Source organism: Hippocampus guttulatus, chromosome 6, assembly GCF_054856545.1.
Source record: "Hippocampus guttulatus isolate MCC_2025c chromosome 6, RoL_Hgut_1.0, whole genome shotgun sequence".
Lineage (NCBI taxonomy): Eukaryota > Metazoa > Chordata > Actinopteri > Syngnathiformes > Syngnathidae > Hippocampus > Hippocampus guttulatus.
Genome location: NC_141266.1, coordinates 13,167,391 through 13,179,883, shown reverse-complemented (window position 1 = coordinate 13,179,883; position 12,493 = coordinate 13,167,391). Strand labels below are relative to the sequence as shown.

The 12,493-nt window shown below is 39.6% G+C and overlaps 1 protein-coding gene across 1 annotated transcript; it reads left to right on the top strand.

The window, feature by feature from the left end:
• The first annotated feature begins 270 nt into the window (after positions 1–270).
• LOC147203575 (syndecan-2-A-like) lies at positions 271–12,100 on the top strand. Its single transcript, XM_086113710.1, has 5 exons — positions 271–570; positions 6,775–6,907; positions 9,002–9,183; positions 9,625–9,883; positions 9,969–12,100. The coding sequence occupies exons 1-5, from the start codon at positions 511–513 to the stop codon at positions 10,130–10,132; spliced, it is 798 nt and encodes a 265-aa protein (XP_085969836.1). The 5' UTR covers positions 271–510; the 3' UTR covers positions 10,133–12,100.
• The last annotated feature ends 393 nt before the right edge of the window (positions 12,101–12,493 follow it).

Below are 12,493 nucleotides of genomic sequence, written 5' to 3'. Positions count from 1 at the left end.
TTGGGGACCATAGTGTATACATGGTTGACAAGTAATTTAATGCCATATTTAAAATGAAACAAATATAGCATCGTTTTAACTATAAAAGAAAGTACTTTAATGATATAAATCAACGTCTTTTTGGTATTCACTTAAGCTATAATTCATGAATATATTTTTATCATACTTCGTTGAAAAACAATCCTCACGCAGTGGGACACGCCCCTAACTTCCGCTTCATCGTGACATCACCGCGGCGTCACGGTTCCATGCCAGACCAAACAACTTTTCCAGACTGAGCGAGCGACTCCACACCTCGACTCGTCCAGCTGCGGCACGCCGTAAAGCGGAGATTTATTAGCATTGTCGAAAATACCGACCGAAACACGATTACGATAGATTGCAAAGTATTTACTTTTGACTTGAACGTATACGTTTCTATTTTGGCACTTTTTAATACATATATACAGTATATATAGAGAGAGAGAGCGAGGCAGATTCTTCAGTTACGCCGTCTCGCTGAAAATTGGGATGAGGACTCTGTGGTTGTTGTTCCTAGTCGGGCTAGCCCCTGGATTCATAAGTGAGAAAGTAAGTACGGTGTGGCCTTTACTTAATTACTGGATGTACTGTTGTATCTTTATCTATTAAACGCTATATTTATTTTCTGTACAAACATTTCTAATTTGTCTCATCAGATGAAAAACAGACAATGCCTGCCTATTTAAGTAAATATTTAGATAAGAGATGTGTTGTTTGGCCAACTAATATTCAGTCATAGCCTTCTCAGTCCATGTGTAGGTGGCCAGATGGTGTCAAGTTCACACAGGACCAGTCTGTTTTCTACTTTTGCCTTTTTTTTCCTTCAAAACGTGACCACTACTTTCTCACTCACACATAACTTTAAATTGAACCAAGTTTAACTCTGACAACACAAAAACCAACCTGGTTTCTGCCCTTATCTGTTTGTGAATTAGGAAAGTTGGAAAACACCAGGAAACTGCTTTCCTTTTTTTTCAACAAGGACGAAAAGATCCTGTTTATAGATGTAAGATAAAGTACAGTGGAACCACATTGACTTTTTCAATAAGCGTGGTATTTATGAATCGTGGACTGTGTATTGTGAAAGCAAGCCAGCCGAAACCTGAGACTGTAGCTCCAGAGAGCGTTTATGAAGTTTCCCCACCTACAGTACATATAAGGCCCTGCAGGTTTTAACCCCGAAAGCACAGTCTTGGAAATAAATCTGATTGCTGAGAAACAGGCTTGAGCTGGACTTTGCGTTGCCTCATTTCCCGAGAACCCAGTCTTAAAATTGCTGCGCGTAATGGCATATGTCGTATATGCAAACTGTCTCTGTTGGCAAGTGTGTGGCTTTAGAATTACTGGTCAACCAGCCAGGCTTCTCTCATGTGAATGATGAATGTCTGTTTGTGACAGGATGTGAGCTGTTTTTTTGTGTCATGTTCTGGATGGATGACTCACCCTGAGTCCCTCTGGGCTTGTTCAGGCAAGATTGAAACCGCGTGGGACATACAGAATTTGGGAGCCATACTAGGACACCTGCTCCCATTTTTTTATTGGTATTACATTCAGAGCAGTGCACTCGTGGTTACCACTTTGCCTCACAGTTCTAAAGTTTTTTTTGTTTGAATCTCAGGTCTTGCCTATTTGACCTTCCTGTGTTGACTGTACAGTACATCCTTTCGGGCAATGCAAGTTTATTGGTATTGCACATCAAAATGAAAACAAATAAAGAAACATTAAAAGGCAGCCTTGCGACCTAATGGTTACCGCATCTGCCTCACACTTGTAAGGCTTGGTGTTCGAATCTTGGTAATGGGGGACTATGGTTTACAGATTGTCACCGTACCTGAGTGAGTTTCCTCTGTGTTCTCCGACTTCCTCACACATTCCAAAAGCATGCATGTTAGGTTATTAGGAGACTGATTTGTCCAAGAGGTGAATGGTTGGTTGTCTAGCTGTGACCTGGAATCTCAATCAAAGTCAGCTGGAATAGGCTATACAGTCGCTCACCTAATGGGGTAAGCAGTATAGAAAATGGATTGTTGGATGGACATAACATTCATAGTCTTCTATCCTCTGTCTCCACCACCGCAAATATTTTGTGTGTGCAGAAAAAAAAGTATTTTGCTCATATCTTCTTAAAACAGTACTTGACGTCCATGCAGAAACGTGGTGAAGATTGCACGACTGTCTGTGCCCTATGTGTTGTGTTGTGTTATTTTTGTTATTTTGACTTCAAAATGGCGCCGCGTGAGTGGCTGCCTTTCAAGCAGCTCCTATATTTTGTTGTTCTACTTCTTCTTTTCATAACTTTGCTGCTGTGAATCGGGAATTTCTCCATTGCGAGACTAACAAAGGTTTTCTTATCTTATCTTAGTATGAACCTGTAATGGTAAATTCTAGACACATTTTGTTTGGTGACCTTATTTTTGGGACTTGACTTTGATGTTACTTATATATTAAGCACTTGTAGAATCCCCAAAGGGATGCATTGTAATCCTCTACAACCATCCATCCATTCATTTTCCATACTGCTTATCCTTATTAAGGTTGCAGATGTGCCAGAGCTTCTCCCAGCTGACTTCAAGTATGTATTCAAAATTATTCATAGCTGTATGATTTACTGGCAAAATGTAGTTTACATGGGAATTGCAGGGTTCCCTTTTTTATTGTTAATACTGGAATACATATTTATTGAAAGCGCTTTTCACAGTACTCAAAGATACTTTACAACAAGAATTAAGAAACACAAGATAAAAACATACAGTTCAAAACAGAATATACATAAGCTTCAAACCACACAAATGTCATGAAAAGAAAAAAACAAGAAATGAGTAACAAGGGTTAAAAGATGTGAACAGCATCGTGGAACAGATGAGATTTGAGAAATTATTTGAAGGATGCTAGGTCAGTACAGTTGAGTTTCCAGAGGGTGAGGGGGCGGATGGAGAAGGCTCTGTCAGCCTAGGTTTTGGACTTGGTCATGGAGATGGCAAGGAGGTTTGCATTTGAGGAGTCGAGGGTGCGGGAAGGAGTGTATGGGTGGAGAAGGTCGCAGAGGTAGGAGGGGGCCTGATAGTGAAGGGCTTTATAGGTGAATAGAAACATTTCAAATTGAATGCACTGTGGAATGCACTGCTGTGTCAGTGTTAAATTTCACAACACTGACCTGGCATTATGGTACTCCTTATAACAGCGATAGAGAAAGGTCAGGAAAATGCGTCTTTTTTTTTCCCAGTCTCCAATTTTGTCTTGGTGCCCTCAGTCTCCTCTTGAATAAAATTGGTTGTGACATATAGTAAATACAGCAGAGACGGTTCCCATGTCTCATTCCAACTGATTTGTCATATAAATTTAAAGTGAAATACTCAACCTCACTAACCTGAGGCGATCAGTGGAACAACTCCAATCAATTCAATTTTGTGGAATTACGATTAGAATCAATATGGTACGGCTTAGTTTGAGAAGCTGTGATGCAATGATTCTAGTTGTCCTTTTACAATATGAATGAACTTGTCTGCAGCATGCTATAAATGTGGCATTTCCTTCAAAGATATACTTATCTCTCCAATCAGAGATGATTCGATACGTATCACGATATATCTCAAAGTGGAACCATTTGGTATCTTTTAAATCAAAACCTGATTTTCCGATTCAAATACACATTTGTTTTGTTTCATCCCTCGTAGGCAGACTGTACTCTACAAAGCCTTTGGGGCTGCTGCCCTGCTGTGCACTCAAGGTGGTTGGTTGCACAACCATGCTACCATGCGTCTGCCACTATTTTTGACTTTCAACCTATGTGAGAAATATTTTGCTGTAATAACTCTAAGCCAAAGTGGTATAAAGAAATTATTTGTTACAAGCCGGAATAAAGCATTTTCATGAGTCAATCACGTATGCCTTTGTTCGGCTGCTTACGTGTTTTACTGCTGTGACAGGGCTATTTCCAGCAAACTCCCATGACAGAGCACCAGGCTACCAGATGGGTATATATATATATATATGGTGTGTGTGTGTGTGTGTGTGTGTGTGTGTGTGTGTGTGTGTGTGTGTGTGTGTGTGTGTGTGTGTGTGTGTGTGTGTACGTGTGTGTGAGAGAGACGCCATGTATGCTTTCCAGATGTCTGATTTTGATGTAAACACGCATTATAGCGACTCTCTGGCATGGCGGCGTGCTTGTGAAATGTATTTTATTTTGTTGGTGGTTTTCTTCTGTTGGCTTTTTGCCCACAACCTCACTGTAGGTCTACACTGGCGTTCCGTTTCCATCTAGTTGATGTGATATTTATGTATGGCGTGTGATATTTTAGAAGCTTGGGAGGCAGCTTTTTGCTGTTCAGCGGATGAAAGCACCTGAGGTCACAGGAAGGTGAGCTTCTATCGCCATAAAAGGGAATCCTGCTTTCTTTCACCACGGTTTAAATGTTCCCTCCACACCAGAGAGTCTGTCTGTTAAGCAGACACTATGAGCTGCTTTGACAAAAAAAAAAAAAATCTGAAGATCACATCAGTCTAGAGGCTGTTTGCTTTTGGGTTAAATCAACATGTTGATTTAACGTGTTTTGAGAGGTATATTTTTGATAGCCGATGGTTTGATAGTGCTGATCAACACATTTTTACGACACTTTTTAAAAAATTACAGTTGCAAGTCAACTTTTCGAGATGAATTACCATAACTGATTCCGAATCTGCCTTTGTTTTTTTTCCCCCTGTAGCACATCAGGTTCTCATTGTAATGCTATAATCAACCTGATGTGCTTGAGAAAAAAAAAACTTTTTTTTTTATTTTTTGTTAATATCAGCTTCAAAAATATGTTCAGTGACATATCAAGTCCTCTTTAATTGAAATTGGCAGTTTGATTGTTAGTGATCAGTGATGGTGTAACGATGCATTCGCCTGACTTCTGTGCAGGTAGCGTGATCAGTTCCCACTACACTTTGTCGGATCGAACGATGTTTTGCGTTGTATGCACATTTTTTTTGATTCGCCGCGATGTCTTAATTCACCAAGCCAATCAAGATGTCATTGATGGACTCTGCGAAATAAGACATTACAGTTGCAGTGTTTCCCACATGTTCATTTACCCGTGGCTAGCCACCACAAATGAATTTTGGCATCCCCGTGCTCCCTGTCAGTATGTACCTGTTGTATTAACTTTGTTTTGCTGCACGGAGAAGCCACTCTGCTCCAGGTGTGCTCCGTGTGTGCATCTGCTAATACATACAGTAAATAGCCATACCACTTTTCTTTCTAGTACAGTACTGCTAATACAGTGACTCAAATGATTTGAAGTGTCAAATCAACAGCGCAAACAATATCAATCCCCTTTTGACACTCCATCAGGTGTAAGGCCCACCTGGTTACAATACACTCCGTACTATTTTTGCTGTATTTGTGTGGATTTTCACTTTGAAACACCATTCCGTATTGGCCAAAGCCTGTGTGCAGTCATAAGTGCGTAATCTGAGTTTTATATAATGCTGCCAAAAGACGATATCGCGAAGCAAATTGTGCAAATTGTTTTCCTCCGAATTTTTTAGTGTATGCCAGGGTTCGGCAACCCAAAATGTTGGAAGAGCCATATTGGACAAATAAAAAAACCAAGACAAACTACAAATATGTCTGGAGCCGCAAAAAAATAAAAACCTTATATAAGCCTTATAATGAAGGAAACACATATTGTATGTATCTATATTCGCTATATTAGCCTCCTATCAAAATGACTAAGTTAGCGACAAATATGAAATGACCATTTAAGAGTTGTGAACAGGGCTTTCACCAACATTTTCCTAATTATATCTTAATGTTCTGCCTTAAATTTGACTTGTGTTTTCTGGAAAATCTTTCAAATCTGTTTACTCATTGTTTTGGATTTTTATTTATTTTTTTAATTCCCAGTTTCATAAATGCCTCTTTCAACGTTTTACTTACCATTAACTTGGCTGTTGTAGACTGAGAATCTTTAGGGTGACTTATTACACTGCAATCTGACCATATGCATCTCCTTCGTGTAATATAATAAATCACTGTGCTCTGAATCAGAGCAACATTTATGGCCATATTTGTTTTTGTCAGCACCTGTTTCTTAAGAAGTTCCTTCCCTTTCTTCTGCCAGGATCCATCCGTGTTCGCACCTGTGTTAGTGGAAGCATAGCATGCATACCAGACATGCATACTTCACGTCTCAGTGGGCCACATTCACGTGTGTGTGTGTGTGTGTGTGTGTGTGTGTGTGTGTGTGTGTGTGTGTGTGTGTGTGTGTGTGTGTGTGTGTGTGTGTGTGTGTGTGTGTGTGTGTGTGTGTGTGTGTGTGTGTGTGTGTGTGTGTGTGTGTGTGTGTGTGTCTTATTGAATCTCAGGCTCATTATCATGCTGATTTCTGCAAAGGTAATGCCGCAAAAACAAGCCAGTAAATGTAGCATTTTTGAGCGTAAATGTACAAAGGCCTCATCTCCTTGAGTTCTTCCTGTGATGCTTGGAATGGCAGCCGATTTAGCAGTTATCAGTCCTGTTGCAAATCACTAGAGCAGCATGTGAATTGAAACTATGTGCAATACTTCAAACAAACTATGACCTCCCTTTACTTGACTCAATATGGTATCACTTTATTGACACATTGTCTGAGACCAAAGGTCAACTACTGTAGTCAGTGACTTTCTGTGAGTGATCTTTTTTTTTCTTCTTTATTTTTCGGTTTGTTACTAGTTCTTTTTAAATGAGTAATGACACTGTTTTGATAAAAGATCATTTTGTTTTCCTCTCAGATGCTGGTCTCTTCCCAGTCGCTCGCCTTCGTGGGAGATGACCTTTACATAGAGAGTCAAACATCAGGTGACCTCCCGATAGATGATGAAGATGGGGACGACTTGGGATCAGGATCTGGATCTGGGGACTATGGTAAGGGGACTGGGATTGATTTTGAGTGACTTCCTAAGGTCACAACAAAATTCTGAAAATCTGCATTGGTAAATTTTTTTTCCCCAGTTTCTGACAGTGTTTCAGTTGTACACCACCTATTTACTTCTCTAAATGATACCCTATTTTTAAGGTGCATACATTTATGAGATGAGCAGTGCAACTGGGTCTCATTCTATTCTGCTGTTGTTCCTTGTGTTTGGTGTGCTTCAGTGAATAAGATCGATGTCTTATCAGTAACAAGGAAAAAAACAAGACAATTTTACAATTTGTAGCAAAGCGTAAGGAGCTTCAGGATTGTGCACACACAATCCCGAAATCTGGTCTCAATGCTGAAATTAACAGTCCTCCACATGATGTTGTTATCAGCGCCCTGGGCAGCTAACAGAAGCTCGAGTCAGTGGCAACAGCAAATAAGCTGCTGCAAATTACAAAACACAAATCTCCCAAAGTGTTGTTTTTGGGGTTATTTATTTGTTCAGGAAAAACTGGTTCATGTGTTTCAAGTGTTCATCATCAGATGTGTGTGTGTGTGTGTGTGTGTGTGTGTGTGTGTGTGTGTGTGTGTGTGTGTGTGTGTGTGTGTGCGCGTGTGCGCGTGCGTGTTTGTATGTGTGTGTGGAGATGATCTATTGCCAGTTGTCAGGTGTGGCCTTTTTATCTAAACCAGTAACTACCGGTACATTTGATATTATTATTCATTTGACTTGTTCACTCATCAGATGGATAGACTATTGGGGCTGTTCCAGATATTTGTCCTGAGGTGATGTGGTCGAGGTGAAATTTTTATTTCAAGCAAGCGGATGCAAAATACTTTTACCTTTTATTCATAATGATCCATGTTTATCTGTGCATAAGTCCCAGTTTGCTCACAGCAGACATTTTGACACAGTAACACAGTGAGTAGGAGAACAGATTTAAGTTGCATACACAAGAAAATATGTACCAAACAATGACCCTCTTGATATTAGTCAAGCTCTTGCTGAAGAGATCAGGAATTTATTTGCACCTTTTGGGTCGACATGCCATTGGTGGGACGGTTCTCCCTCTCAAAATCACATCGGCATTTATTCATCAACCTACATGAACTAGGAAGTAGCCTGCTAACTAACAAACAAGCACAAATATGATTCTAAAAAAAAGGCCTTTCTAATCATTAATAATTATCTTAAGAGTGAATCATTTGTTTGCCATTAGCTTCATTTTCTTATAATGCTGCCCAGTGAGGCTAGTTATTGCAATAAAAGGGATCTTTGTGGTTGAACTCTACCACCTTCCTTTATCTGACATCATTCATGTTGTTGTTTCTTCAGTCCGCAAAAAAAAACGAATCAACAGTGCTTCTGCAAGTCATTAGAATGTTGCAAATCAGTACAGACTCCTCCACTCCTTTGTTGCTTCGTACACAACCCGCTTATCATTCCACCTTAAAGGGACATTTCCACACATCAATATACTGTGCCTGTGTAGTTGTGAGGCGCTATTTGTGTGTGGTAACCCAAAAATAAAATGCGAAATACTTCTCTTCTGAATGATAGTTTTCTGAAGTGTGTTACAATTAGCTGATATCTCACATCACAAGTGCCACATCTGTGTGCAACGTTTGAGGTGTTTTTCTCAGTGTGGTTTACCAAATTTTAAGATTTCAGTACAGTTACATCTCAATAAATAAGGACATCATGGACAACTTGATGAAGTACTTCAGTTCACAAATTGAAAAAAAATCGTTTAGAATTTTGATGATTGAAGCTTACAACCAATGAAAGAAATAAAATTCATCTTATCAGGAATGAATATTCCAGAGGAAACATTCAAAACTAGATTTAATATTGAAATTACTTGGGAATTGGCCCTGTTAAAAGTATTTTAATGTCTTTAATGAATCTCTATCTTGAAATTCACGTTTTTAGTTATTCTGACGAAATAAATTGTCTTGACCGCGATATTCACATTTTTGAGATGCACCTTTTATATTGATCATAACAACATTGCCAAAAAAACAATTAAAATGGTGCTGCAGGTGGAGCGCAAGGTCAAACTCCTGAAAAGTGACTCATACCCCGAATCTGTTGATAGAAAAAGAAGAGGAGGAGACAGCGATCCTCACCTCGAACAAGAGTGAAGAAATGCTTCCAACCCAATCAACAGCAGACTCTCCACTCGGTCAACCGACCAAAGCAGCTGACCCCCGCAATCCACCGAACACAATGATGTACAGTGAAACAACAGCGATCAGTATGGACACTAAGGACAAGGAGGTAAAAAACCAAAAGTCCATATTCACGCTGGTGCTGTGCTGTGCTGTGCTGTGCAAACTATGGCTGCATACAGCCAGCCCTGTACGATCTTTTATCTCGCCCACCAACCAGTTACATTATCAAATCTCCTGTAAATTATTGCATGAGTGTAGCAGATTTTTTTTTCACTGTCATGGTCATAAGCAATTGTGAGCAATAAATATGCATTTAACATGTTTGTTGTAGAACAATCATTGGCTACTGAGTTATAGATTCATTATAAATAAAACCAAAAAATTAGAAGGATGTGTTATTGCAGTTGTTTGAATCAGGTGTGTTGGTTTGGGGAGATATCTAAAACAGACAGGATACGGCTCTCGAGGGACTGGAATTGCCTTACCTCTGCCCTAGAGCACTGAAGTTTTTCCAGCCCTGCTTTACACACCTGCTTGTTCCTTTTAGGTGGCAGGCAACGACCCAACGGCCGACTGGTTCACACATGCTCCCAGTCCCAGCTCCACTTCCAAGGACATCAAAGAAACCCCAGAAGACAACAGCCTGGATAGGTGGGACGACTCCTCCGCCACCAAAGATGGTGGAGACGAAGACACGAGCGACCTTCTGACAAATGAAATTCTCGTGAGTCGAGGCAGCAGAATGTTTGACTCTCCCGATGCTGTGACGTCTGAGAGTATGTGGGAGCGAACTGAGGTGCTGGCAGGTAAGCGCACATTTACTTGCAATGACTCTCAAGAAAACATCCACAAAATACAGCGGTCCAATCGCGGTTCCTTCTGCCCTTCCAGCTGTGATAGCCTGCGTGGTGGTCGGCTTGCTTTGTGCCATCTTCCTCCTTGTCCTGCTGGCCTACCGCATGAAGAAGAAGGACGAAGGAAGCTATGACCTGGGGGACACCAAACTTTCCTCAACAGCTTACCAGAAAGCACCAACCAAGGAGTTTTATGCCTGAACCAACCAATAGAGACTGTGAATAGATATCATCACTTGTCTGTTCGAACTGAGAGCGGATCAATATCAGCTTTATTTTCACATTTTCACCGCGCCAAACTCCCCTGCTCGTCTCTCCCGTCTGCTATAGTTTTACGTCTTTCTCTCTCTCTCTCTCTCTCTCTCTCTCTCTCTCTCTCTCTCTCTCTCTCTCTCTCTCTCTCTCTCTCTCTCTCTCTCTCTCTCTAGTCTGCACAATTCTCACACAGAACGGGAGAATTCAAATATAATATTCATATCATTCCAATCTGGGAAAAGAGTGGAGGTCTCTCTAGTGTGTCATAGGATTACAGCCATTCTAGTTCAGGAAAGTCTATTCAATCAACACTGTGCCTTAAACCCACACTGCCTCTATAAGATGGACTCGCATTGGTGTCAGCTCGGCTAAACAGTCATGAGGAAGTTAAAAAAAGAAAACAGAAGTAGGACGCCTTCATTGTATTTTGAATGATATCCTAAATGGTACTAGTAGTCCAAAGAACCGAAAGTTAATCACCTTTTCCCTTTTTTTGGTCGAGGTCAGATTTCATCTGTTGTTACATTTCATTTAGTGATTTTTTTTTAAATGACTGTACGAATGTTTTTTGTTGTTTTCATGACTAGTGAATATGTTATTCTATATTCTGTCCAGTATTGGTACGTGAGATTGGGTTCCTCTGCAGGTACATACCTTTGTTTTTCCTCATAAGTCTTATATTCTAACAAATCAATATGTTTTCTTTATTATCTTTGGAAATTGTAGCGCGTTTGTCTATTTTATATTTTGAGATTTTTGACCCCAAAGCCATTTTTAAGAAAACGTTTGCAGTCTATAGATTGTAGATTTCAAATGCCTTTGCACACACACCATGTCAACTTTGCATTGAACATTCTTTATATTTACAGGACTATTTTCTGTGATGACTGAGTGCAGCAAGCAAGGCCAAACCACATTCCATTGCAATTGCCAACTGTATGCAGCTATAATAACAGGTTTGACTGGTGACAGCATTGAGCATTAAGAGTCTTTCTGGACAATAAGGTTTTTCAGTAAAACGGGCTACTAAAATAACCACTTCAGTTTTCCATCTTGATAATGCAGTCATTTGTAGCTCCTCTGATTTATTTATATATGATTCACCATTTTGTCTGGTGCTAATTGTACGGCAAAGCAGTTTTTTTTCCCTTTGCGAGTTGGGAGGGAAAGTTAATTTGGAGCAGTTCTTTTGTTAGACTTCCTGTGTTTTCAAAAGTTGCTTGATAATCGGACCTCTAAAAAAGGCTCTCAAATGGAAATATTACCCTATTTTTGCCAGAGATTTGCAGCAGTTTTTCCTCAGACTTAAAACGTATTTCCTTTCAACAACATCCAATAAAAAAAGGTTGACATTTCTGTTGCGGTTTTACAAAAGACTAGGCTCCCATGCATTTCTCAAATTTCCTGCAGAACAAATCACTGATGTTTCATGGCTGGAATAAACACAACATTGTGTACATTAACACTATGTGATTTACCGTTCTCATCGAGATCATAAAGATACCAGATGATTGAGCAGAAAGGGCAGTTCATCGAAAAAAATGTCATGAGATTTAGCCAGAAAGAACCCCATTGATAATTATACTTTTTTTTTTAACCTTAGGGTAAAAAGAGCAAGAACTCGGAATTCAAACACACATGTTGTGTGGATCAAAGTAACGGTATAGCTTTTGCAACTTTCATTTGGGATTGTCTACTATGTTGTGATGATCCAGTCACATATGTATTAATGTGTATTATTTTAGACTATAATCAATTTCAGTCTGTAAAATGTACAGTCCTTTTTTTCAGTGTCTTTGTTCATACTGATCAGATTATTTCAAATTGCTTTTATTTTATGCTGGTTCAGTTGATTGTTAGTAAACCAGATTTATGCAATTTTCTTGAGTACTTTCAATAAAATCTGAGAAAATATCCTTTTATACACGTCTTTCTTTTAATAGGTTGAGCATAAATTGAAACCAGTGTTTGGTACAAAATGTCCATTTTGTAATCTTTTAATAGGTTGGGCATATATTGAAACCAATGATGGGTACAAAATGTCCATTTTGTAATAAATGATGACACCGAACTAAGGCAAAAGCTGTGTTGCTCCAATGGTATGCTGAGTGAGGTTCATAATTGACGTGTTGAATATTCTTGCAAAGTTTAACCATTGATTTAACTTGACGTAGAAGTGCCAGCATAACGTTAACGGACCAAATGATAGCCGACCCTATCCTCCAAAGGCAGCAAATGAATAGATAACAAACAAATGTAGGAACACGCGTCTTTCACAGAATGTTGGCACGGGATTAAATGTCACCA